General features: G+C 40.4%; 1 protein-coding gene across 2 annotated transcripts; it reads left to right on the top strand.

Annotated features, from left to right (window-relative positions):
- Positions 1-1,475: 1,475 nt before the first annotated feature.
- Positions 1,476-26,614, top strand: pax3b (paired box 3b). Of its 2 annotated transcripts, none has more exons than XM_067508471.1 (9): positions 1,476-1,959; positions 2,354-2,589; positions 2,784-2,913; positions 3,246-3,389; positions 15,968-16,167; positions 16,750-16,915; positions 17,612-17,826; positions 20,737-21,016; positions 25,414-26,614. In XM_067508471.1, exons 1-9 carry the CDS (start codon positions 1,875-1,877, stop codon positions 25,446-25,448), a joined length of 1,491 nt encoding a protein of 496 aa, XP_067364572.1. In that variant the 5' UTR covers positions 1,476-1,874; the 3' UTR covers positions 25,449-26,614. The 2 variants fall into 2 exon arrangements, with proteins under 2 accessions (XP_067364572.1, XP_067364573.1); XM_067508472.1 differs by having other exon boundaries at positions 20,737-21,021.
- Positions 26,615-27,117: the final 503 nt, after the last annotated feature.

Genomic DNA, 27,117 nt, shown 5'->3' with positions numbered 1-27,117 from the left:
TGGATTGATTTCGTTTCAAAATGATCTTTTCCTTCACCGGCCCAAGGACGGGCTTTAAAACTCACGTGGAGAGGAGTTGCCTGATGGACCCTGTGGAAAAAACAGCTTTTGTCTGATTTCAAAGCTCAGGAGCGGAACCTTTGCTTCAGTGATTGATTACAGAATAAAAGGGATACAATGAGTGACCAGCTAAATTCAAAGCCCTAAACAGACGGCAAGTTGAACTTTAAAAGTAACAACTCTTTGCACCCCTATTCTCTTCTTTAGAAAGCGACAATATTGAATATGAGACATTCAATAAAGAAAAAGAAACCCTCTTCTGCCATATAGTGGCCCAGAGCTAGACTCGCTTTACGGCCGCCCTGGCGTCGTATCCTGCTGTGGCGCACGTCCCCCTTTAGACTGTTCTCGGCTGGCTGGTGCTCAGTCTGAAAACCATAATAAATTCCTAGGTGCACATACTTTAGCACCATTTGTTTCAAATATGGTGGAAACAAATTAGGGGTCGTCCACAATACCATGCGTTAAACCGTCCGGGTCGATATGACGCACAGAATGGTGACAAAATGGCAATAAATACATTTCAGTGATTAGTAGCTATCTTTGGTTTTAGCAGTTAGAGGTAAAGCCATAACTCGCCTCTTTTACTGTGTCACATCACTGGATCAGGCCAATGTCTTGTTATGGAGCACCGAGGAAAGCAAAAAGCAGTGAAAATCATAACTGAAAACAAATCTGTCCACTGTATGCCTCAAGAATGTTGATGTTCACATATGCAATAACATAAAATAGAAAAAAGAAAATGTCAGTGTCAAACCATGAGTACACACATAGAACCAGTTGTCAATGAAGTAAAACATCTGTCAAAATAAGTGATACTTTTGCTTTTTGATATTCAAAAATTATTTGAGGTTGTGCATATAGTGCTGTGGTGCTGTAATTTACTTCAAGGTGTTTTAATATTGTGTCCATCTCTTTTACATTAATTAGAAAGGTTAGTATAAATCAAAAGACAGGATGAGGGTGATTCTGTTGCACTCTGCATTAAGCAACACTGTGGAATTCGGTTTGTCAAGTCTATGCCAACAATCTGCAGTATGTAGTACACAACTTGCCATGATATATATTGATATTTTGTAGAGTTGTTTTTAAAGTTTGAAATGGATACCAACTGTATTTCATTTATTTTACAAATAATTATCCTTCCTCACTCATCGTTTGTTGCTCCATGTCTACCCAGTATAGTTTACTCAAAGCAGATTGTGAGACTTTGTGGTGGTTCAACAGTACACCCAGTGTCTCTGCCTTAGCTTTGGGTTTTGTGAATTGACGTCTCTGCCCTATCCAAACGGAACTGTGACAAAGTGGTTGATTGGACGAAAGTTTTCACCCTCAGCCAATCCTGACGCCCCACTGCCAGCCGGGTGTATCCGTTTGACCAATCGGAGTATAGAGCGCTGACGGGGGGCAGAAAGAAGAGCTCCGGTATTTTGACGGTGCCCCCTCACTTCGAACCGGTGTCAACAAACAACAACAACAATATTAGCCAAGCTGTTCTGGCGAGCACACTTCTAAGAGCATCGAAACTGGCGAATAAAACCGCGGAGACTGAGAATGTCACTCATTTAAACTTCAAAAAAGCTAAATAGCTCTTTGCCTTGTCGTCAAAGTTTACTTCTTAAAGGTTTGTCGCTGTCCTGAGACACGGTGCTCGGCTGTAGCCCGGGTGCAGCTAGCTGTGGCTAAGCGTGTCCGGGAAGCTTCTCACAGGCGAAAAGGCGATTTTGGCTACGTCCTCCTGCAAGAAACCCGCTCCTGGAGCAGCAGCCTCCCTGTTCGGAGGACATATCTGTAGTCGCCGCGGTGGTGGAGGTATGACTGCGTTGGCGGGGTCAATACCCAGGATGATGCGACCCACGCTGGCTCAGAACTACCCCCGCAGTGGCTTCCCACTGGAAGGTAAAGTGCGCCTTTGCCAAAAGGACGGTCCATGTTGACAGAGGATACTGGGCTTTTAGCGCTACGATGTCAGACGTTACTGTTTATTTCTGTAGCCACAGACCATTTGTTCACTCTTGCCTAAAGTTCAGCCTAAAAGCGCAATTTAGAGATCCGAGACAGTTTTTTAAAAAATATATTTTTCTACTGTAACGTTAGCTATTTGCAAACAATCTATATCTCAAGCTCAATAAAAATATTTGTATTTTTATGAGTAATCAACGGGATAATTTTACACAAATTTACTGGCTGCTGTTTGTGGAGCAGTAAAACTTTATTTCTCATCGGGTTTGCTGATATCTGTTTGTATTGGACCACTCTGTTGACAAATCCCTCTCATATTTTGATTAAATAGTGTCTACCCCTTTGGGTCAAGGCCGAGTGAACCAGCTCGGAGGGGTTTTTATAAATGGCAGACCTTTGCCCAACCACATCCGACATAAGATCGTTGAGATGGCCCACCACGGCATCAGGCCGTGTGTCATCTCCCGACAGCTCCGGGTGTCCCACGGTTGCGTGTCCAAAATCCTGTGCCGGTACCAGGAGACGGGCTCCATAAGACCCGGGGCCATCGGTGGCAGCAAACCCAAGGTATGGACCACGGTGAAGATTTGAACATATATTATTATGAGAAACGCTTTATTTGCATATTTTGGGGTTATAGTGTAATGTTTTTAGCATGAATAGTAACCTGTTGATTTTTAAGTTTTAATAGGCTCTGCATGCAATGTGCCCTTGGGCCACAGCAAAATGAATAAACACTGCGACTTTTCTGACCTTTAAAGCAGGGAACAACGCCGGACGTAGAGAAGAGAATAGAAGAATACAAGCGGGAAAACCCGGGCATATTTAGCTGGGAGATTCGGGATAAATTACTGAAGGATGGGATATGTGACCGCAACACTGTGCCTTCAGGTAAACAAAACAGAAAAAACAATGCAATAAATAAAACTAATTATAATAAATGGTTATTATTGTTGTTGATTTTTTTTAATTTTCAAACAGAACAGGTAAAGTGAGAATATTTAGTTTTTCAATAAAAAATCTCGTTGATATGTCCATTTTTAGATTTTTGATCAGCCTATTTTAAAAAATATAACTGTTCCGTTTCAGATTAATAAACTACATTTGTCCTAATATTTTAGTGTCTTTGTGAGATTGCATTTATTTAGTTCTTTCGTAAACAATTTTCAATTTAGTTATTGTATTTATTTTGCTTATTTTACTTTTTCAACAAACTTTTACAGTGAGCTCCATCAGTCGCATCATGCGTAGTAAGTTCGGAGGAAAAGGCGATGAAGAAGAGGATGAAGATGAAATCGAGAAAAAAGAGATGGAGGACAACGACCGAAGGGCCAAACACAGTATTGAGGGCATCCTAGGAGACAGATGTGAGTGCACTCCTTTACTTATTTTTCCTGAGGGAGAAAAAAGCCTTTGGCTGAAGTTATCTTTTTCATATCAGTGACGTCATGTAGACACCCACTAGAGTCCAGTGGAGTTCTGTTTAATCAGATATCTTTCCTGTGAGTCCACGTGGCAGGAATTCAAAGTTGTTATTCAGTTCCTAAACTGTCTATTTAGGCTGTAGTTTAAATATTATTGCAGTGAAAGTGAAAACTTAACATCTGTCCATTTATAATCTGGAATTGGTATAATGTCCAATGAATTCAATTATAGAAGAATATGATCCCATTTTGCAGAACCCAAAGGGATCTGTAAAAGTCTTCGAGCATAGTGTAAGGGAGTGGTTTTATTTGGTCGTATAACAGCTTTGTGAAGTTTTAGCATGCTGTAAAGTTGTTGGATGGGGGCGGAGAGTGTGCGTCCTCCTTTGTTTAATTCTTTATCGACCATATCTCTCTGGCTAATGCTTTTCCCATGAGACGTGCCGTAAATCAAACAGCAGGTGATGACTCTGTGCGGGAAAAGTGTGTGCGGTTCAGTGTATGAATGTGCAGCAGATAGCTGTGTTACATTAACTCCGCATATTATAGTATGCACATATTTCAGAAACTTTATTCTTGTGGATCAGCAGATCTCAAAGAAAGGTGGTCTTCAGCATTATAAATCCATCATCCTTTCTGCCTTTATAAATTATGGAAACAATTTTTACGTTATTGTACCTTTTCAGCGGGCAGTTGTTTTTTTAACGGATCATTACTGATTATTACTTTATGCAACAGACCAGTTTTTATTTGTGTCCCAAACTGTTGCTTTGACTGCGAAAAAAAGGCAATTTAAAATTATTAAGTTGAGTTGCTTTACGAATTGAGATTTGATCACATAATCCAAAAATGTTTTCAAAGCCATATTTCCACTGGAAACAAATGTCATTTTTCTATTTCTGAAACGTCTTTCAAAGGCCAAACGTGTTGGCGATAACTCGTTAAGTGGCTCAATGTGTGTGGCCAAAAAATAAAACACATTTTCTTCACTTTCGCCACTGAATACTTTCACAGGCAGTAGCCTAATTGGAGATTTGTGGTTGGTTGTGAGTGATTTGGTTTACAGCTACAGCAACCCTCAATTAGTCTGTTTTAAAAACCACGATTTTACTTTTAACCTGCGCCATTAGAATGGAAAATTGCCACGCTTGGCTGCTCCTTTGAATTTGCGACTTTCCAAATTCTTACAACACCCTTAATGGACATATACATCTTCTCCTTAAAACCCAGAAATCGCCATGACTTTGACGCACACAACCAAACTCTGATGCTGCTTTTTCCGTGCCTATTAGGCTTAACTGAAATCTATTGGAATGTTTTTCCTTTTCCACGTAAGAGCCCTTTTTTCAGTTTAAATCACAGGCTCACTGTGTGACAGCTAAATTGAAACGATGATGGGTATTTCAGTGTGATATTGTTACATTTTACCCTTTACCCTATGGCAACTAAAATAAAGAAAAACGCATGTTGAACTTAAGTAAGTTAATTAATACGCAAACACTATAGTCCAGATTTGGGTCCTAAAATAAGCTCGTCAATATGGTATTTATTAGTTTTCACTTGTTGGAACAGTTTTAAGCAGTAAAGTCTCAAAATATAGCCCACAATTCCCAGCTGTTTCTTGGTCTGTGTATCAGTAAAAAAAGGGGAGGAGGAGAAATAAAGGACTCTAGTCTGAGGAGGCAAAATGTCCCCCAGATGAGTTGATCAAACATTTGTTCAACGGTTTCCATCTCCTCACAAAGACACGTCTCGCGCGCACAACGGGATGCTCTAGGATGAACTTGGGAGACAAAGGCGCGAGAGTCTATTTGGGGCTCACGCTTGGGCTGCGCACGGACAAAAGGCCAGCTTGGAAACAGCTTTGGCCACCGCTAAAGAAGAAGGCAACCTGTTTAGAATTCAGTCAGGGGAAAAAGAAGGGAAGAGGAGAGCTACGCCACAGAGAAGCTCGACAAAACACATTATGAGACCGCAATGAAGGATGAATTATTCAGGGAGCGCTCTGGCGCGTTAAGACGGCCCGTTCACCAAGAGAAAATGGCCGTTTTCACCTACAAAATGTTTCCTTTTGGGGTCGGCCTAAAGAAGACGACTGCCATTCACAAGGACAATTGCGCCCTCTGAAATCCACTCACGTATAGCCCAAGGATGCGTGCTCGCCCCCTAAACCTGCGCACACGCGGCTTTTAGGCGAGAAAAAAAACTTAATTAAACATTCACCCTCAATTTAGGATGTGCCATTTTTAAAGTAGCGAAATATGGCATCATAAGGGCTTCCAGAAAGAGCGCCCGCATTTGTGAGGAAAACATAGTACAGAGCTAAATAAGAAACATTTGAAGTGTCTTCGTTAGCAGTTATAGGCCTACACACAGTTTACGGAGTATATCTGTTTTTTCTACCGTCACGAGACTTTGGATAACTTTGATGGCGCCCTGTTGCATTTACAAATTCCTGTGGTTTAAAAGAGAAAATCAACATTGTCAGATTCAGTAGCATTTGTTGAAGTCTAATTGCTGTGTTTGTCATAATATTCAGAGTGTAATTGGTCAGCAAAACAAAGTGGCCTTCTCCGCCCTAAAGGATGGCGCTATAATACTGACTCTGTAACTCGTGATCCATTATTGATTCTTTGATGAGTCCCGGCCTATTGGCCCCTCGAACATTAATAATGTCCTCTAAATGATGCCGATATTGTGCTATGTAACATTTAATGACTAAGGGAGTGTATTAAAGAGTGTTTTGGTGAATAGGGACCAATGTTCTCCCCGGAGAGCCCCGGTCTGGCCCGGAGCGCAGCTTCACAATGGGGGCCCCGGCCACCCGTCCTTCGCTGTGCACAACTCCGAACCCCCCCTCCCCCGCTCCTCCTCCACCACTTGCTCCCTAAATCTCTTCAAGCAGATTAAATCGACTCTTTTATTTCATCTCACTTTCATCTGGAGAGCAACACCGCCCCTCTCCCTCTGTTTCCTACGCGTTCTCTCAGTGTCTTTCTGCCTGCGGCGCACAGCTCGTTTAATATCTGGGCTGCATCATCCGGAGCGCACAATGGAAAGTCAGTTCAGTTCCATAAAGTTTCTAATTAAGCTTTTGAAAAGCCTTGTGCTGGTAGACGTATAATTAGTGTTTTTAAAATTTCAATATCCTTATAAAAAACTGCAGTAGTTAAATCTGACCAGGAGGCTAGAACTTCAATATGTTCCACCACCTTTATCTTTATACATTGGAAACATTGTAAATTTTCAAGATATCTAGAGTTGATATAGTATCTTGGCAATAAAATGGTGAATGGTGTTTTGACAGCTTATGATTTTTTTTTACAAGTCTGGTGTGCATGGACTGTTGCTCAAATAACAAAATATGGAAATCTGTTATCATATACAGATAAACAAAACATTCTCCAAACGAAAATATATATTAAAATGGAAATACATTCATACATACTTCATACTTATATGGACAGTCGCTCTACTTACAAACAAATTTATATTTGGCAGTAGTTCTGTCCCTCTGGACCTGTTAGGGCCTTACCAAATTACCAGGAGTATTATAATTAACCCAGAAATCAAAGTTAATGATTAAAACAGTTACTGCTTCACATTTTCATAGTGTATCTTTTTGAGTTCGTACTTCAGGTCATATTAGCCAGATAATGCAGAAAAGCCTTGTTGAGAGCCAATACATTTCTATTTTAGCCAGTGGTGTGTACACACACACAAACACACACACAACCCTATGCATACACACATATATATACACACAGACATTTCACTCTGCAATGCAAACAGTCAAAGGGATAACTTTATTTGGTGAAAGGGGATCCTGGAAAGGGCTAATTGAATAAGCCCGGGATCTTTGAAAAACCCCTACCATGGTGAGCGCAGTCATCATGTCATAATTAGGTTTATTGAGGCGCATTCCTTCAATCTGCCTCCATTCTCCCGGGCTCATTGTATCCAGGGCCCAGGCCAATGGCCAGGGGACAAAAGCAAACCGTGAGCAGACAATACATGAAAGAGCCATAAAGATTTAGCTGGCTTTGTCACAGAAACGGAGCAGGACTTTGTTTGTGTAAATAATGCAAGTGAATGAGGAGCTTGGTTTTCGCTGCCACTCGGCGTGAAGGATGGCGTGCTGCAAATTTAACATGTGGGCACACACTGGATCAGAGCCAGGGCAAAGGAGGAAACAGAGGATTGAAGAAGGAAAAGATATAGGAGGAAGAGAGGGAGCAGAGGTGGAGGCAGAGACTGGGCTGAGGCAGTGAGTTTAGTGCGGGATGGTGGTGTTGTTGCAGAGGCATTTGAGCTCTAGCTGGAACAGGCTTTACACATTAACTTTTTTACACCAGTTGTGCAGCAAACAGAGAAGTTGCTGAGGAAGTTTTAGAAAATTCTGTGTACTTTTTATACTTAACCAAAAATGGTCTCTGGGTTTAGCTTCTCTGATGTATGGAGTTGATGCTTTTCTCTGGGAGCAAACACGACAGATGACGTCACCTTTGACTTTTGGAAATTTTTGTTGTTTTTGTTTTTTCTCCAAATAATAAATAATAGTCAGCAAATATACTGATGATGAAAATCTTCTTTGGTTACAGCCCTTATACGTTGTCAGCGGCTGTTTCTGTCTCATCAAATCTGACAAAGACAGAACCAATAAGCTCTTGATGGATCATATAATAGCTATTGGCTATTACTGGTCTGAGCCAAGTGTCTGGTGAAGAGTGCTCTGTCTGTCCTCTGAAAGAATGAATGTGTCACTCAGTGAGTCCGTGGGCACGAGGGCAAAGGGGGGCACGAGGGCCAAGTGGCGAGCATCAAATCACTCTCCTCTACCCTGGGGCTCTCTCTGTCTCTCTGCCCCTCTCTCCTCATCCTGCAGTCCTCCCTCTCTCGTGAGTTTTTTCTAATAAGCCCATGCACGATGACTATCCAAGCATGAAAACATAGTTATCTGCAAATGAATGGCTGCTCTATGCTTCATTAAAGCCTCTTTTTCCTTTCACACTCTTATTGTGACCCTCTGATATCAATTCAAAGGGCAATTAATGAATGCACACCAACTTTGAAGTCCGGGTGATTTCTGTGAGGGAGGGGGTCGTGCGTGTGTGTGTATGGGCAAGTGTATATAGGGAGGAGGGGCGGGGGGTATTTAGGGGTATTCCCCCTCCAAGACCCGTCGTAGTGCCCCAGCCTTCACCCGTGATGGACTAGCCACATTGAGCTGAGAGTGAGTGAGCCCCAAAGACGGTTTGAAGGGAGTGAAAGAGTGAAAAGGCCCAGTGAAGGTCAAGTAGAATGGCTCGCCTTAGAATAAGGCCCCTCTTTATCTGCTGCAAATATGCATTATAGCCACAACAGCTGGGGGTACAGGGGGAGAGAGGTTGTTTTTTAATGTGCACGAGTGTGTCCTTCTGTGTTTCTGAGAAAGTAATGAAGAATGTCAGTGTGTGTGTTTCACTCAAATATCTGCATATTCGTGAGTTTGATTATTTTTCATGTGTATGTGCATGTGCTTGTGCAACAGGGTTAGGGTCATGTGTCAAAGTTTGCAGAGGCCAGTCAGAGGCCAGTAAATGCAGCATCTATGCTGCTGCTGGGGGATAGGCAGCTGTCAATCACATGACTGATGAAGCCTGACTTTCTTTCAGTGCTTTGTTAACTAATTAGACCAGAAGCTTTGTGTTTGAGAAAGAGGCTTTAAATGAGTGTTTATGCTGCAGTCATGCCATGTGTGAATGTCCTTTTATAATAACAAATGTGCACACCCTCTGGCTTGAAGGCATCAAGAAGACACTCAGTTGTGGTTTTTGATAGATTTGCGATTCACGCTAAGTGATAATGGTCAGTAAGCTTAACAACTGCAATGTGATGAAAATAATCTATTTTATTCAGCTTTTTTTTCAATGAATGTACTGCTCTGTAGGACTTGATTACAGGCATTTCCTTGTTCAAATAGGGATTCACTGCCAAAACCATGAGTTCCTTAGTAATATTTACCCTCTGAAAGTTGAGGTTAAAAAGTAGGAAAAGGAGATCTACCTTTACCCATGTAACATGAATGCAGCATTTTACTGCATAGTACATTACTGCCATTTAAATGTCTCACTTGATCCAATTAAACTTTCATTTGTAAATATAAAATCATAAATTTAATTGCATGGGATCAATGTTTTCTTTTTAATTACCTATACGTTGATGTTTGACTTGTATATTAAAGGGAAAGTATTTCCTATACAGCTGCAGTAGCATGGACTGTATTTGTGTGGTTAACGAATGAAATACCACTATTTCATTTGGAAGATGTGTCATGGCTGTAGTCAGTAGGGGCAGCCTGACAATCTGAGGAAGAAGATAAAGCTGTCAAACACCCTCCCTGTCAAAAAAAGCTGTGAAAGGCACTGAATTTGTTCCCCACTGCCAAGGCGTTTTCAGAGTTAAAAAGCGAGAGAAGAGCTGCAGGGTCACAAGACTGCAGAGGGTCACTCTCCCCCAGCGCTACAGGAAACAGGGTTAGAAACACATTTAGCTACAAATGACAGGTAACCATTTCCTGATACCCCACATCCTCTACAACACCTATAACTCTTTGTTGAGAGCCTTGGACCTTTTAATACCATTTGACATGTCTTCCCCCCCTCCCCCGCATAACAAGGCTGTGACTGACAACAGTGTGCTTCAGCATCATTTTTAAATGTGTAATCTCTCTCTCTCACTCACTCACTTACTCACATACAGACACACACATTCACACACACATACACACAGAGGCACACTCGCACAAACAGAGGCACACTCTCATTTACAGGGCAGCTGTGAAGGTTGAAACTCCTCCTTAGCAAGTCAAGTGAGTTTACCCTCCAACCTGCCTCCCAAACACCCACCCACACACACAAAAATCCACATGCACTTACACATACACCATCTTTTTCACAGCCTGCCAGAAAGAGTCGCAGATGGGTCCATAAGCTGTCAGTAAAGCCATTATCAGGTCCAGCATCTGCCTGCCTTGACTTCTATATACTGTTTAATGCAGTCAGCCAGTCACTTAGTCCCCCGGCTCCTGAATAGGAGCAGCATGGTTGTCCCGCCCAAATAAATGCTGCGTTTGTCTCCTCTGCCTTTTGTTTTGTGTTTTTTTGAGAGGGGTAGGTGGAGAGAAGGAGTGCAATGTGTCAGAGGCTCAATTTACCCTGACTATTAACCAAAGCTCCAGAAGAGTTACTGGGATGTCCGAAGAGGGGTGTAAATAGTCCACATATGGTCAGTCAATTCCCACTAGTCCTAAAATCCAAGTTTGAAACATCCCCTTTCTCTCACCCTCTCTCTCACGCACACATGCGTACAAGCTGAGTACGTACTGTCTCATGTCTCAGTGGACATATTTAAGCCTTTGTGTACCCATCTGACTGCTTCCCCCCCGGAAAAAAAAACAGCATGGCCAAAATCTTTTCAACAGTCTGTTTTCAGCTAAATCCTCTATTCTCCTCCTCGTTTTTCTCTTTCCTGGGATGGCGTTGCACGGCAGGAGCCATTTTGGGCTTTCTTGGCTCTGGAGAGGTTGTTTTGGCTTGGAGTCCCTTGCACTGTGTGCCTCTCAGGGCTTTAGTTTGGTTAAATTAAACAGTTTTCTTTTCTCCTCTAGCCCCTTCCACTCACCCCCTCCAACTGGTCCTCTCTTATTTGCGGCTTAAAGCTCCTCAGCTGCCGGGCGACCTTGCTGCTTTTCCAGAACTTCTCCTGCTCAGATAATTTTACATTTTACCCTCTTAAGGTTCGTATTTTTGTGTTTCAGTGAACTGACAAGAGTCAGGAGCACAACTGCAACCCCCCCTGCTCTATGAAATTTAGGTGGGGAAAACCTATACAGAGAGAACTCAAGTGTTTACAGGGGCTATATATGTGGCATTTTAAGATATAGCATATGTATATAGGCAGGGCCTGATATGGGGGTTAAAGTGGATAATTTGATTGGCCAAAGCTATTTGACGGTGCCAAAACGATATGATCAGATCTTAGAGATAGCAAGGCGATGACGGCAAACAGGGCACTCTGAAACCACAGGTTTACAAGGTTGGATAAAATCCAGGGGGCAGGGGAAAGGTTGCACCCTCTGTTCTCCATCTACTCTTCCTACTCTTTTTTTGCCATTGTGTGTTAATACTGTATATAGTATATTCTGATGCTGGTTTGGCATTATACTCCTTTTACAGAGATCATTTTGGAAAACGTGGTGTGTGTGTTTGTGCTTGACCATATCATGGCCATGCCAACAATAAAACATAGGGACGCCTCAGGGCTGACAAGGTCAATTAACACTGCCCTAAAACGCATTGTAAAATCAGCAGCATAACGGAACTGTGTACATGTATATAGGACATCATGTGTGGTTGGGGATTGCAGTCTTCAGGGGTTTGTGTGTTTGGGAGCTCCTGAGCCAAGCTTTAGGGATGACTGGGTGACTGGCCTTTCACTTGGCTAATCAAATCACCCCTTACACCCCACGTCACCCCATGAATCACTTGCCACTTTGATTTGCAGAACATTATATTTCAAAATTTCAGGTATGCATGAAATGTACTGCAAAAAGAATAAACTTCAGTCGCATTTTTTGTGTAGACGTGCTGAATCAAGAGGAAAATTGTCTCCTCTAGGCCTCTGTTTATACAAAATCCAACCACTGCTGTGTCCTTAAAACACACAGACACACACACACGTACACATACACACAAATGTTGCGATCTTTTGCATAAAGGCTTATGAATTTCAGGGGCAGGCTTCAATAAGCATAGTCCCTTCGTGATGTGTTGTGCTCAAAAATCTTTTATAAGAAAATCAAATTTGTAATCATTTTCTAATAACAACTCACAAACTTAAAGAAAATTATAAGTATAAAAAAATCTTCAAAGTTGCACAGTTATGTGGCAACTTTAAAATTCTATTTTTTTTATATATTCACAGTATATTGTGCCTCTATCTACCCCACCTTTCCCAAACCCTTGTAGAGCCTCTTTATGCCCCCTCCCAGCTCCCCCGTGGGGCAGGTGACAGCCCTCTACTGTGAAGGGCAGAGGGAGCCATGACCGATTCCACAGATGGAGCGTGGAAATCGTCGGCAAAGACCTCAGCTCTGTGGAGCAACAAAGAGCCTGAGAGTCACAGAGAGAAATATGGGTGGAAAGGAACGAGAGATGGGGAGGAGGGAGACAAAAGGAGACTATGAGAGAGAGGGTGAGGAGGAGGGAGAGAAGAGGAAGGAGAAGGTGGTGTTTATTTAAGAAGGGTGATGTGCCAAAGTGCAAAACGTGGGTTTGTTGGGCAAACTAGGAGTTTGCTAAGTGAAAGATGTGTGAGTGTAATGTTTTCTCTTTACTTTTTTCTTCATGCTGGTCGCCATTTTTATTGCTTAGTGTTTTACCAGTCAGCTGTACGATGTTCAATGCAATGCATTTTAGTATCAGCTTGTTGCACTTGACTGAGCTTCCTCACAGGCATCAATATCATTTTGTCCCATCATCTTATCATGTTGTATCTTAACATCAAGTTATCCATCAATCCAACAGAGCAAAACAATTGATCCCAATTGAGTCCTCTATAAAGGATCAGATTCTGGATTTTATCACGACTAGACTTCAGAGACTTGAGAGGTGCCTCTCTGTCGCTTCTTTTGAAAAAGTTCTTGAAACCCTGGTAGCAGTCATAACCAATAGGTAATTCCAAAATGATTAAGGATTTTCCTGGCTGCCTCAGCTTTCCCAGGGCCCAAATCCCTGTGAAATGCTGAAGAACGTGCATGCTGCTAAAGTTGAAGGGGGAGCGAAAAAAGCATTCCTAGCGGCCCTCCTCCATGCAGAAACTGGAGGGGGAGGCCACAAAAGGCCTCATGTCTTGTTTTTCAGCCATCCTGTCCAAAACTCAAAAGCCCTGCGCTGCACACCCCAAATTCCTTGCCCACCATCTAAAACAAATCTCCTGTAAAATTCCTAGTCATATCAAATTGTTGTGTGTTTGTTGTTTGCTTTGATAAGAATATGACTTAGGAAGCTGCTAAAAGAAATGTTTTGTAAATTGTTCCAAACACAGCTGATGACATCTTCGATCACTTTGGCCATTTTGTAAGTTTCTTCTTTTTCTGCCATTTGGAAAATCAAGCACTCCTTTAAGAGTTTTGTTGTTGTAAAATACGTAACTAATAAAGGGCACAAACTTTCAAGATATTCAGCAGAGGCCTAAGGCAATGTCTCCATTTCTCTTGCTCCCCCTTTGAAAATATTTTACTTATTGGCTGCCTCATGGTTGAATGTTTCTTTACCAATTTGCTCCTAATGCATGTTACGTTGACTCCCACTGCTATTGGTGTTGCAAGGAGAAAATGGCCAAAGGGGGAGAGCGGATCAGTTTCACATGAGGGGCCCTGAGCTATTTGGATTCTCTTGTATTTTATTGTTGCTTCTGAGGGGGAACTAATACAGTGTTGCACACAAAACTTCCCATGTGCTGAGGGGGAATTAATTATGTGTAACACAAAAAGTCGGCGCTTTGGCCTTAGTGAACTTAGAATCAAGCCAAAGGAGTGTTTGAAGTACTGAGTTAAAACCAAGCTGCTGGCTCATAGAACATAGCTAACAATAGTATTAATACTGATCTGAGACAGAGGTGAAAAATAGAAACACAAAAGCTGTCAGACCACATAACATCAGTGCGGCTTAGCTCACTGCATCACAGTTGACAAGTCAAAAAACTCAAGTTCTGCATTTCTCAAATTTAGGATATCGATTAGGAACTGAAGCATTAGTTGCTTACTCAAGCAAGAAATTTATCAACAGCTAATTCTGACAAGTTAAGTTTGCTAAGCCTGTATAAAGAGAGATGTTGTAAGTGGAGAGAGAGTTTATGCAGTAAATGCAAATTTAAAAACTTTGGGGTTCGGATTTGTGTTTCAACAATTTGACGATGCTACTTGTTTGTACAAAACAATTAATAGAAATACTCAGTAATGAACATATAGATTTTAAGTAAATCAACATCATTTCAGTAGTTTTCAGTAGATTATTAGCTTAGTCTATCAACTAAATGACTGAGTTAAATTAGTACTGACTACACTGACTACTTGAATGTAATTAAGTACTGATGCTTAATTGTACTTAAGCACAGCTGTACTCCACTACATTTTGCAGCCAAATATTACACTTTGTACACTTACTGTCACTCATCTATATGTACCTTGTTTTACAGTTCGAAATTACTAATATAAAAAATATTTGCAGCTAATAAATTATGATATAATATTATAAAGTTATATTAAAAACTAAAAACTATATTAAACCCAACTATAAAACTATATTAAAAACTATAAAAATACAGTATTTCTGAAATTACCCATTCTGCACAATGAATAACAGACTTTCATTTGAAAAAATGTATGACTCACAAAACAGCACTGGCAGTGTTACAAAGATGTTCACTTCTAAAAGATTTTGAGCAAGACTCGACCTTCTAACTAGTTAGAGAGAAGCAATGATTTCTGCTTGATTAGGAATTTTTGCAACCTTTTATTTTCTGTAACTTGATAAAAACTAGTAGCTGAAGGGCTGTGCAAAGCATAGCAGAGCGTAGCAGACTGTGGAACACACAGCGGAGCAGGGAGAGAGAGGGCTGGAAATAGCAGACTGGATTGATTTTGATTATTATAGAGTCAGCACAACTAACATATTGTAGATTCAACTAAAAGATCAGAGAAGTTTTCCAACCACTGGAACTGACCATGATCAAGTTAGGCGTGAAACTACATCCAAAGATTTTACGGCAGACATGGAACTTGGTCACAATAATATGTGATTAATTTGAATACTATAAACTGTAGAGGCTTAAAAATAACAGAGCTGACTCATAGCAATTTCTTAATGTTGTCCTCAAATAAGTAGATCAGCATTCACCTGACTGAGTAGACAATTGTTCTTTATTTAACCAACTGCTCCTGGCCATGCAGGCCACTGTCACACACACACACACACACACAAAGAATGGCCCCTGGATCCAAATTAGCCTTTTGTGTGGTGTTTAGTTCACCAGTCCCCCTGTGGTTCTCTGGGAATCTTGTCCAGAGGGATTATTCCTTGGGCTCGGAATATTCCTTCTGAATGGAGGTCTGTTTTAGCCACAAGACCATGATGAAGACTGGTGGTGTGTGTGTATGGGTGTGTTTTTTGTGTGTAAAGAAAACAACTTAAAGAGGGCAAATCAGTTACGATTTTGGAATTCTTTTTATCAGCCAATGTGGTAAATGTTCTGCACTTGGTAAATGTTCTGCACTTATATAGCGCTTTTCTGTTAGAGCTACCAACGTGAAAATATAACAAATTGAGCACAATCAGAATTTGGCCAACAGCCTGTTTAATTGTTGAATTTCCAACACTTTAAATCAGCAGCCTAATCAGTGCAGCGATGAAAATCCACGGATTCCCAGTCCTTGATATTGGGATTCTCAACCAAATCCTATTCTTCTCTGTCCTGAGCAGCAAGTCATTCAGATGAGGGTTCGGATGTGGAGTCTGAGCCTGACCTGCCACTGAAGAGGAAGCAGCGGCGCAGTCGGACAACCTTCACAGCAGAGCAGCTAGAGGAGTTGGAGAGGGCCTTTGAGAGAACCCACTACCCCGACATCTACACCAGGGAGGAGCTCGCCCAAAGAGCCAAACTCACCGAAGCCAGGGTGCAGGTACGGATATACACACCACGGTCAGTAATAGCAATAATGGGTTTAACACCAAAATTCAGATAATAGATAGTGAAAAAAGTAAAAATTGACCCTAACCAGAAATAAAACACAAACGTCTTCAACTACAAGATGGCATCAACACTGTGATCACACATTTACCCATAACTTAGTTAAAATACTCTTCACACACACAAAATTAAGCGCAGCTTTGTGCCCTATTTCAGAGTTGTTAGAAACCTGTTGATCTTTGTTTACTGAATCAAAAGAACAAATCCACACATACAATTTTACACACACACACACAATTTCTCACGCACACACACACACACACACACGGGAAGTACAAGGAGGCTGAGCAAGAGCTCTGGCCATATGGACACAGCGTGTCACTCAGTGCAACCTGCCAGATAACACACACACAACTTTTCCTTCCACATACTTACATTTTTGATCTGCCTTCCTCTGTGTACTTGTAATTATGTTTAAATATTTCTTGCCTCTGGATTGTGTGAGGTAACAGACATGGGGGAAACAAACACAAGCAAACAAACACTTAATCAAACAACTTCATTGTCGTGCTAGGTGTGGTTCAGCAACAGGCGGGCAAGATGGAGGAAGCAAGCAGGAGCCAATCAACTGATGACCTTCAATCACCTGATCCCAGGGGGTTTCCCACCCTCTGCCATGTCCAGCATCTCATCTTATCAACTCTCTGACAGCACCTACTCCCCCGCATCCATAGCACAAGGTATGGACTAACTGTACAGATTTTTTCAGTTGTTGACATGTCCTTGGCAGAAATAACATTTTTGGTGAAAAGCGCTTTGAGCGTGGCGTTTGTTTTTGATGAAAATTACCAAGGCATTTTTGAGGAAAAATAAAAGTGTTTTGTTCAGGTCTTGATGGACAACAAATTTTTATTTTGGTTTTCAAAAACAAAATTTCAAAACTCATTGTCTTTGTAATTTATTACAGAGAGATAATAGATAATTTATTTGAGGTTTAAATGCTTATATTATTAAATCCATAATTACAAAAGTTTTAATTGAAGTTAAAACGTTTTTATGTGTTATCTGTGCAAGGTATTAAAGTAATTTTGTTACTTTTGAACTTTTGTTTACTTTTTCCAAGTGATATTTGAAATCCATTATTGTTCAATTTACAAAGTATTGCTATTGCTTTTTAGAATATTTAATTTTTTTTTTGAAATTAAAGTAATGTATAACACATAATGGCATGATATAGATTTTTATATAAAAAATACAATGTTTGAACATTTGTTTACATTTTTAAAAGACCTGTTTTAAAATTTCTATTAATGTTGATGGTAGTTTAACTTCTGCTTAAGTGAACAGTAACATCTCAGCTAGAATTTGATATTAGCAGTTAAGTATTAAAACTTTAAAATCACAATTCTTAACTTTACCCATCATGCTTTTGGTAGTGTCGGACCCCCCCAGCACGGTGCATCGACCCCAGCCTCTCCCTCCCTCCTCGGGCCACCAGAGCTCTGGTGGTGGAGGACAGGGAGAAGGAGGCTCTGCCTACTGCCTTGCATCCAGTCGCCATTCCTTCTCAGGCTACTCGGACAGCTTTGTGAGCCCCGGAGGGCCAGCCAACCCCATGAACCCTGCCATAGGAAACGGACTCTCTCCACAGGTGAGACTACAGGCAGAAATAGGTCTTATGAGCTGCTTCATTTCTGACTGGAAGCTGGATAAGCTTATTTGTCTGTGTCGGGGACACACAGCTTCACTTGGTGACATGTTTCTTCATTACTTAGTCAAGTGTAGAGCAAGAGTATATGCACATGTGCAAAATCTCTGATGGAATTAGAGCATTTGGGGGAATTAAACATAAAATATAATTAATTTTGAAAATTACTTAAGTTATCCTTTAAATAATATTTTAGGACAGCTAAATAAATAAAATGCTAAAATAAAAAAAAATATTAACATGCATTCATTTTAAGTGCATTAATTGGGATTGGATAATTAATAAAAAAATTATAATTGTATTGATCAAAGTTTTTGTCATGCACTAACTGGACAGGACAAAAAGACTGAGCTTGACTGAACCTATCTGTGGAGACAAAGGTACATGCCACAGCAGAGCTTGGCAGAATTATATTTGGACGTGAAATCAAACAGTTGAACCCACTTGAGAATGGTATGATTTATCCTGTCAGACACACAGCTTTTTAATAAATCCAGAGCTTTAAAAAGTCAAACATGCTTTTCACATCAACTTTACACTAAACAGTGGACGCTCTACACTCACGTAGTCCTCACACAACCGGGGGATGGATGGCTCACTGTTGGACGAGAAAAGTGAGACGACTCTAGAAGGACAGAGATCAATTGAGTGTGTGACAAATGAGAAGAGAAAGACAATTACAGCCAATTATCTGGGCATGAAGTACCAAGGTCTCTGCACCTTGACTGAGGGTACAACACTGGAGACAGAGGAATTACAGACCCTAACAGGCAGAAAATGAGATCTCAGCTTGGCGCAGTCTGACTCCTCAGAGAACAGGCTGCAGCAGTTTGACAGACGCACACATGCTCACAGGTTCACATAATTACAGGCACTCACACATGCACGGTGTAGATAATTGATCGACTCCATGACATTTTGAGGATCAGTTAAGGATTTTGCAACATCTTTTACACAAATACTACATGACATGGTTGAGCAGCATGCCTAACTCAACTTTTCTACCTTCTGTTTGATTTAGAAGAGTTATTATTGCATTTTTTAATATTTCAAATAAGACTGCAGCGTGTATATAGAGGGAACAAAGAAAATACTAATATCTAGATACTGTTTTTTACTCCTGGGAATTTTTCTTTAGCCGTATGGGGCAATAGGTCTCTTCTATACTCTTCTATAGTAGACTGAATAAACACATGCCCCTTTAGACATTCAGAGAAACACTGGTTCATGCATAAAACATGACAATATTGTGCATTAAGCAGCAAGACGCACCATCGTCATGCATATGTGTGCATATGAACACACTGCAGCCTCAAGGGAAGCTGCTTGTGATTGCATTCTCAAAATGTTTGCCTCCACATTCCTTCACATGAAAAGCAAAGTTTCTAATTTATTTGTATATATTTCATACAGCGGTGCAGGAATGTCCCATCTCAGATGTTTTCCCCCCATCCCAGCATTCTTCCCTGCTAACTCCTGGACCTGGCGTTTTAGGCTGTTGGCAAGAGCGGCGTTCTGGAGGGGTTAGCCAGCAGCGTTTTCATGGGGCAGGGAGAGAAGAAAGAAAAGGGCAGATGGGTAGAGATACTGTAGGTAAAAGACAGAAAAAGCACAAACCCAGACTCTCTCCAAACTCAGAGGGCTTTTTATGTCTTGTTTCAGACTCATCATATCCCTACTCTTGTTCTGTTTAAATCAAACCTTCTAAATGCAGGTTAATTTTTTTAGGAAAATGTTACTGGGCACGGAGGAAATACAACTCCCCTCTCCAAATCCACATGGACTCCTCCATTCACCTCCCCTACTTGGGAAATGATTTAAGCAGGACCATGTGTGTGTGTGGATGTAGAATAATATGTCACTTAGAGGGCCAAGAGGACCCAAAGAGCAGCGTACCTGCTTCTTATTAGGACAACTGGAGGAGCCTTGAGGTCTTTGCTCTGTTGAGAAAGAAGTGGGATGTGATACATTTAGAAGGAGAAGGTTCAGTTAGAGTTACTTTCCTCTGAGATAAAGTCAGCCTCAATGTCTTATTAACGGTTTACTGAGCATTTTAATGACAGACAGGTAATTTCAACAAGCATACAAGGAGGGTTGCGGTATTGGTCTGTTTTGAAACCAGTTGAAAAGCTTTGCCCCAGAGCTCTTTTCCGTCCTTTGCTGGCCAAGGAATATTCCCCCAAATTCGATTATCTGGTTGCTAATAAAAGCCAGGTCAAGAGCTAACGGATTTCTCAAACTGCAAATCTATTCTGAGGTCGAGCAGAGCTGAGCTCACACAGACCTTTCTTTTGTGTTATCTTTGTTGGCATATCTCTCTTGGAGATAAGTTGTTATCTTGTGCCATTGGTTTTTGGAGCAGTGTCAAAAAGGAATTTTAGAATAAGTGGAGCCGTGGATCTGAGACAAATTGCTTAATTCTTCCTCTTTGGTGCTATCTCTGTCTGGAACGGGCTTGCTGGGAGCATATCGATGTTTGTGATGGGGGTTTTCTTGAGACAGTGTGAGAGTATGTGTCTATCTCTTTATCTATGTTGAAACACATTTCACACACTTCCATGCTTATACATATAAAATGAGAGATATTCAATGTATTATAAAGGTTTGTCAGAGTAAAAAAATAACAGAAAAACATGTCTGCCACATACTGTGTTATTCCTTAGCTCGCTGGTCTTGGGAACACAATCACAAAGTGGGCACAGTACTGAGAGTGCCTCATTGCAGCATATACAGTTTCAATGATGACGTCTTCTTAAGCAAACAAACAGGCGATGGACAGTTTGACCGCAAATTAAGTAATTAACACTAATTTAACTTTAATTTCTCTCTTCTTCTTTCCTTCCTTACTTTTAGGTGATGGGTCTGCTTAACCCAGGGGGTGTGCCACATCAGCCCCAAAGCGACTATGCCATCTCCCCTCTGACGGGTGGCCTTGAGCCCCCTGCTGCCATGGCTGCCAGCTGCAGCCAGCGCATGGATCACATCAAGGGCCTGGAGGGTCTCACCAGTGTACCATCCATGTCAGCTCTGCCTTCCCTGCCCAGTTCACAGTCCTACTGCCCCCCCTCTTACAGTTCACCGGGGTACACTGTTGATCATGTGGCATCCTACCAGTATGGCCAGTACGGACAAAGTAAGGTCAATAGACTTCATATTTTTTCTTCTCGCCTTTTGCTTCCACACCCAGACATGCTAAATTCAACAATAGCCAAAAGTAAAATAACAATTTACAGATTTAAGCAGTCGTTAAAAAACAATTACAGTTAAGACAAAGAAAGCTAATGACCACCAACCACCAACAGTTAAAGAATTAAAAGCAACAAGCATAGGCAAAACCATAAAATTAAACATAAAAAAGAAGTATAACATTAGATTAAAGCTAAGCCGTTTTTTGTGTTTCAGAAATATGCCCTATACAATTTGCTGCACACGGCTTGACCATCCATATTTTTAAACCTGTTACACCAACGACTCAATATCTAATACAACTGTTGGTTGTCACTAATCAGTGGCAGAAGTAGTATTTTAGGTCCTTTAATTAAAGGACAACCTTAGGCATTTTATAAGAGGAACAACCATACAGACACTAAAATCAACAGTGTATTGTCCCTACTAGTGTTTAATAAAACTAGGTTCAGAATTATTAAAAAAAAAAAAAAAAACACAATAACACATTTTGGGAAACACTTTTTCTCTATAACTTTGTACAGCGATGTGAACTAATCCAGTCAGTTGCAGTTCAGAGCATTTGTAACAATTTTTTAAAAATATTGTGACCGTCCATTTTGGATAGTGCTTGTTCACAATATTTGAAAGAAATAAATCAAATAGTTTTTGGACAACAATGGAGGTCTACAGCACAGACTAACAAGCTAGTCCAGGTTGCAGACTGACAGACACAAAATGTGCAACAGGACAATTCATTGTTCATTTAGTGTCTTTATGTGGATTGTTGAAAATATCTAACGTTTGGGACTCAAGCTAGTTGTAGCATAAGACTGTAGATCAATCCACTCAGGGCATCATAAACTAATGTCAAAGCTTGTGGAGCGTCATGGATACATGCAAGGTACCTTCTCTCGCTGGTTAAAAGAGTTTCGCTCATAAACCTTTAGAAACAAATATCAATGCACTGCTGCAAATGTTGTTCCATGTTCCAGGAGGTGTCATCAGCACTTCTCCACAAAACGATAAGTTATGAAGCATTTCTCAAGAAAAATGTTTCAAAAATGTGACATATTGTAACTCTAAGTAAAGAGGTATTATTTAAAGTATTTAAGGACTAAAAATGGCTGCCGTCATTATTTTATCGTCATATTGGTCAGTTATTAAGGTTGCACTAATATGTAAAGAGCAGCTCACACACCACCTTGTAATCATTGAAGTCAGTATGTCTTTAAAATTTGAATCTGCAATATAATTAAAAACTATAAAAACTGTTAAATATTAAAATAGTGTACGGTTTTGTGTTTGCAATGGAATGAGGGGGAGCAGAATTAACATAGCATAGAAATTCAGAAGTAAGTTACTGCTGTAAACGTCTGATTGGTGACAGGCCACCACTGCCGTTGTCAACTGACATTTTTTCTTCAGTAACAAAAAGAAAAAACTTTGATAATATTGAATAGTGGTATTTACTGTATGGACAAAAGTATCTCTGTCTAAACATTATGATTATTTGAGATACATTGTATAGTATCTCGTGTTAAATTGGCTTTTTTTCCCCCTGATTTTTGAAGAAGCTTAAATGGACGCAGAGCAAAGACATAGCTCAATATACAGGCAGTGTAAATCTGTTACCCATTAAGCAGCAAAAATATCAACATGGTTGTGGGTCCTTAGATTGATTAATTGCTGATTAGTTCGTTTTGCAGTTATGCTAATGATTTAACAAAGCACCACGGTAGGTATACAGCTTCTCCAGTCGCTGTGTAAAACTGATATTTATTTGTCAAAAACCTAAAAAACTCATTTCTGGAGACATGCTTGTCTCAGTCCTCAGGGATTATGTGACCACAAAATAATAAAGCCACATGATTGTTTTTTTCTTTGTTTTAACTCGATGGCCTTAAGCAGTGTAAGGACCTTTTCAGTTTTTTAGTTCAAATTGCTGACTGCTTGTATAGTGGCCTTTCACTTACTTCAGTAAAAGAACTAAAATGAAAACATCTGAATCAAATCAGCTGATACACTGTATGATTATGGGAGTCCAGTGGACACATATGCTGTAACCACAAATACCTTGCTTTGATTCTGGCTATGGAAAAAAAACACTTAAATGCAGCTGACAGTGCACAGGTAGCTGCTTGTTAAAGGCAGCAAACATTTTTCCGGGTCCAATCATGCAGTGTCAAGTGTTGGGGTTAATTGTGCAGATCTGATTTGAACGGCCCAGCACTGATGCTGAACCGTGCGGTCAGGTACAATGTAGAGTCAGCTCCCATCAGGGTAAAGTGTAGCTGCAGCAGTGTCCGATAGCAGACTGTTTGCCCTCAGAGAATTCTTACCTGTCCAACTGTGAGAGGGTCTTTTCACTTCGTATTATTGTTACTCTAAGGGTTAAAATCAACTTCAAACAAATCTCTGTCTAACTTTGGAAGACAACGTCATTCTCTGGCACAACGTGATTACAGCGACCGCCGTTTTCAATTTTGGTCCACAGGGGGTTGACCAATCAGGTTCATCCACTGACCTTGTGGCAACCTCGAGACAAGCGGGCCCTTCAAAGAGCATGGCAACGGTCCAATGAGTCTGACTGCATGTAGTTCTGTGAGGCAACAGGTATCAAATGAATATCTAACTTAATATCCGAGAGCAGCAAATGCCTAATGAAATATCTCGGTTAAATATCTCAAAGTTGACAGAATAAAGAATTAGGATGACACACACGAAAAACCCGCTAGCCTGTGGCACCGTGCACACTCATGCTCATAGGCAGCCACCAAGACGGCACACACACATGCATACACCTCCACTCCATTATGAGCCTGAGCAGTCCATCTTGATGTGATTAATCAGTGCGACTGGATAGCCGGTGTGCGGTTGAGTTTGGAGCTGCAGAGGAAAGGTCTTTTCTGGGGGTGGATGGATCCTAATAGCCTCTGGCAGGGCGGCTATTAGAAACAGGTGCTAGGACTGAGGTCAGCTGGGGAAGCAGCGCTGAACAGCGCTGCTCCAGGTTCCAGCGCAGTGTCAGAAACGGGTCCATACCGCTGCACACTTTGATGACATGTAGTACTCACTGTACTGCCTCAAGGAAATATTAGCAGTAATCCGCAAAGGTATTATGTGTTCTTTTTATTTAGGTAACGTCTCTGTTGCTAAGCAGACATGGCAAAGCACCTAACAGAGGTCACTTGTCAGTCAGTGTAGCCACTACTATAGGGTCTTTATTGTTGGATGTGGTGTTTGTAAGGTTGTGCTCATTTTCAGCTGTTCTGCTGTGATGCAATCAAAGATCACAATAGCTGCTACTGTCCAGAAACATATATTGTACATATATAGATCACTTCCTTTGTATCGGAGCAAAGACCTGCAACAATAATTAGGGATCGAGAGATTATATGTATTTATTAAGAGAAGAAACCAACAATTTTACTTTTCCAGTAGCAATGTTTATTTTTTTTAAATGTAAATTATAATGCATTTAATTTTTTGTTACTCACATTTTTTTTTATAGAGTGAGAGTCCAATAAACCCCAGTAATGGTAGTTTGTGAGTACTCAGCTCATTTATCAAATGATAAAATGATCTATAGCTGTATATCAAAAAGCCAATAATTTCATTAAAATATGAAAACATTTTCCCTATGAAGTTAGTACTGTACATTTCAATTTACATTTCCAAAACAATTATATAAACTACATCAGTAATTTAAATAGTTTTTACTTTAATTATTCCATTATTAATTTAATCAACACAATACATGTCTAAAATTATTTCCGTTTGTAAGGATCAGGCCTGATCTCACTGAATTTATAATCTTATTTCTTGAGCTAATAGTGTCAGCAGCATTGGACAAGTTAATTCTTTTTTCAAAACAATAGCAGATATTTGATTGGATACGTTTTATTTTACTGATTTAAGGCCAATAAATAAATAATTCAAAATTGTTTTCCAGCAAGACCTTATTGGCCTTTAGGTCTTGTTGGGAAATAGCATATATATGAAGACATCATGAAGAATGAAAGTACACATTTTTGTGATGGTCAGCATTTTATGTGGTCTTAAATATACAAATTCAGTATAGTTAAAATTTCAAACTAAACCACACATCATATTTTCCTTGTGATGCTGCAGATTGGAATTTATAGTTGCATTTATTCAAGGTACCTTCACACTTTAGTCTCCACATCTCCCTCTGTTGACCTTACACCCAAAACCACATGCTACGCTAACAGTAGCCACATGTTAGTGGAATGGCGTGATAAATCATGTGCCCAAAATTTATCGCGGTCATATATCTCTTTTATCATCTTTCCACTGTGTTTTTAAAAATCCCTGTCTCAACCTTTGTTTTTCTTTTTGCAGGTGCCCTTCCTTATCTAAGGCATGAAATCACCTGATCAGAAGCTCTGGATTCACAAAGGAACATTTGTACGTACAGTGATGGAAATCTTATAATATCTGGACCAAATTTTTTTTTGCTACAATTTACCAGGACACCTTCTCTACTGTGGGACTTTATACTATTAATTCTTGGTGGAAAATGGACAAATTAAAGAAGGGAACACAAGAAGGAATATCAAACCAAAAACTGTTGAACAACTGTGCTGCGTTAGAATTGTTAATAAACGGCAGAGATGCCAGTGTTTGATGTGGCTGGTGCAGTGGAGCTGTGACCATCTTACAGTGCCACGAGGAGGCAAATTCAGTGACCAATCTCTGTCTGTGGGGTCTTTGTGAGGACATCAATCCTAAATCTACTGCCACAGACTGCCAGCCCTTGAGCTGATGCATGAAGGAACATGTTTACATATCTAAGGGCCACATAAGTACATATGAAATTCCATGTATCTCCAAATTATTCCCAAAATTGTGTGCTGAAGGGGGAAAAAAGAAAAGGGCTTTGTTGATCTTATTGCATTTATTTGAGATCTCAGCATCCCACACATGGAGAGAAATTCCAGAGAGAAAGAAAACAAACGTGAGCAAATGAATCTGTGTTCTTTTTTTTTTTTGTATTGTATCAGAAACTCTAATGTACACCACAGCTGTACTGCAGAGAGAGTTCATTCAAACATTCCTTCCACCCATGCCCCCCCTTCTTTCTCTCTGTCTCTCTTTGCCTTTCTGTCCTTCTGTCTCATTGATGTTTCGGACGTTGAGACAGGACTCCCTGCCTTTTGTAGTTTTAGAGAGGAGCTTGGAGGAGGTCAGGGGGTGACATTAGGGAAAGTGACAGATGAGAGAGCAGTAGAGGAGGATGGTGGAGAAGTGGCTTTAAGGGTGGAGGGGTGAGGTGGTAAGATTGATCACAGGGTTGGGTTAAAAAAAAAACCTTTAAAGATCGTCACCCATTGAGAAAAAGCCAGCAGGTCACAAGTCACGACCAAGAAACATTTGAGAGACTGAGAGACTCAAGATCATTCCCCCTGCTGACCCAGAAGTGCAATATCACATAACTCAGAGTCAACCTTGTCATTAAACAAAAATAAAAACATAATCAAACATGCCTCTGAAGTCTTACAAAACAATTTGGATCCATACTCTGGATCTTGTTGGGATCTTGTTGGGATCTTGAAAAAAAAAAAAAACACATGTGCCTTTGAAGGCTTTTAGGTCCAAAACAAATAGGAAACATTAATATTGCTGTACTAGCGCAATGAGAGGACCACAATTGTAGGGACCTGAGTCATTATAATGTCATTATGAGAAGAATGAATCAAGGAAAAAACTGAAAATTAGCAGGAATTACAAAGCCAAAAGTATATTTGTATTATTTTTATGTTGCTCTGAATGTTTTCTGTTTCCATTTCGCAAATGGAGTAAATGTCAATTAGGTTTCCAGTGCATTCCGGACACATTTACTGTCACAAATGGACTGTATGTCAACAGTATCATTGTAAAACTTTCCACAATACATATACAAGTGAGTAACAAATGGTACTTTATCCATTAAATTACAGCTCAAAATAACAGAGTGCCTTTATGAGTACATCTGTCTGTGTTGGAATAAATCAGTCTATTAAGTCCTTTCCTATATATATTTTTTTGTATTATTTGACATGACGA

The sequence above is a fragment of the Channa argus genome, chromosome 6 (assembly GCF_033026475.1).
Source record: "Channa argus isolate prfri chromosome 6, Channa argus male v1.0, whole genome shotgun sequence".
NCBI classification, from domain to species: domain Eukaryota; kingdom Metazoa; phylum Chordata; class Actinopteri; order Anabantiformes; family Channidae; genus Channa; species Channa argus.
Note: the sequence above shows the minus strand (reverse complement) of the source record. Positions and strands in the feature narration are given on the sequence as shown.